This window comes from Salvelinus sp. IW2-2015, unplaced genomic scaffold, assembly GCF_002910315.2.
Source record: "Salvelinus sp. IW2-2015 unplaced genomic scaffold, ASM291031v2 Un_scaffold3531, whole genome shotgun sequence".
Taxonomy (NCBI): Eukaryota; Metazoa; Chordata; class Actinopteri; order Salmoniformes; family Salmonidae; genus Salvelinus; species Salvelinus sp. IW2-2015.
In genome coordinates, this window is record NW_019944811.1 from 28,862 (window position 1) to 29,748 (window position 887).

General features: G+C 49.3%; 1 protein-coding gene across 1 annotated transcript in view; it reads left to right on the forward strand.

The window, feature by feature from the left end:
* Positions 1–260: 260 nt before the first annotated feature.
* LOC112076041 (PR domain zinc finger protein 10-like) overlaps positions 261–887 on the forward strand; it is a 13,061-nt gene continuing 12,434 nt past the window's right edge. Inside the window, exon 1 of the mRNA XM_024142932.2 lies at positions 261–336. Coding sequence (XP_023998700.2) covers positions 261–336 — 76 coding nt within the window. The remainder of the gene's footprint in view (positions 337–887) is intronic.

An 887-nucleotide genomic window follows, 5' to 3' on the forward strand; every position in this document is an offset into this window, starting at 1 on the left:
TGGAAGGAGACAGTAGTGGGACCAATCCGGATGGCAGGAAAGGACCCAACAAGGCCAACAAGCTATAAGATTATGGAACGTATGATTACGGAGAGGCAGACTTACTTCCTGGAGAGCAGGGGGCTAGTATCGCCACATCAGAGTGGGTTCAGGAAGGGGAGAGGAACTATGGACCCAGTACTCTGCTTAGAAGCAGAGGTCAGGAAGGGGAACTATGGACCCAGTGCTCTGCTTAGAAGCAGAGGTCAGGAAGGGGAACTATGGACCCAGTGCTCTGCTTAGAAGCAGAGGTCAGGAAGGGGAACTATGGACACAGTGCTCTGCTTAGAAGCAGAGGTCAGGAAGGGGAACTATGGACCCAGTACTCTGCTTAGAAGCAGAGGTCAGGAAGGTTCAGGTGAACAAGGAGACTGTTGTGGCTGTCTTTTTTGATGTGGAGAAGGCGTATGATGTGGATGGAGGGGTTGTTAATCAAGCTTGATATTATAGGTGAAGGAGGAAGAACGTACAACTGGATAAAGGATTTCCTGTTTGGAAGGTCTGTCRAGGTGAGGGTGGGCAGCTACCAGGTAGATTATGGTTCAGCACAGGGGAGCGTGGTTAGTCCTCTGTTGTTCTCAATCATGATCAATGATTTTTACTCTCAGGMACGGKCGGATATTGGGAGGTSGTTGTTTGCAGATGATGGGGCCTTATGGAAGAGGGGAAGAAATGTGCCATACCTAGTCAGGAAGGTACAAGAAGCAATTGARMAGGTAGAGTGGTGGKCATTGATGTGGGGATTCKGGTTATCTGTGGAAAAAACTCAAGTGTTATTTACCAGGAGGAAGGTGGGAGATGAGGTATGCTTGAGGTTATATGGGAGAAACTTGGAGAGGGTGGGGGCC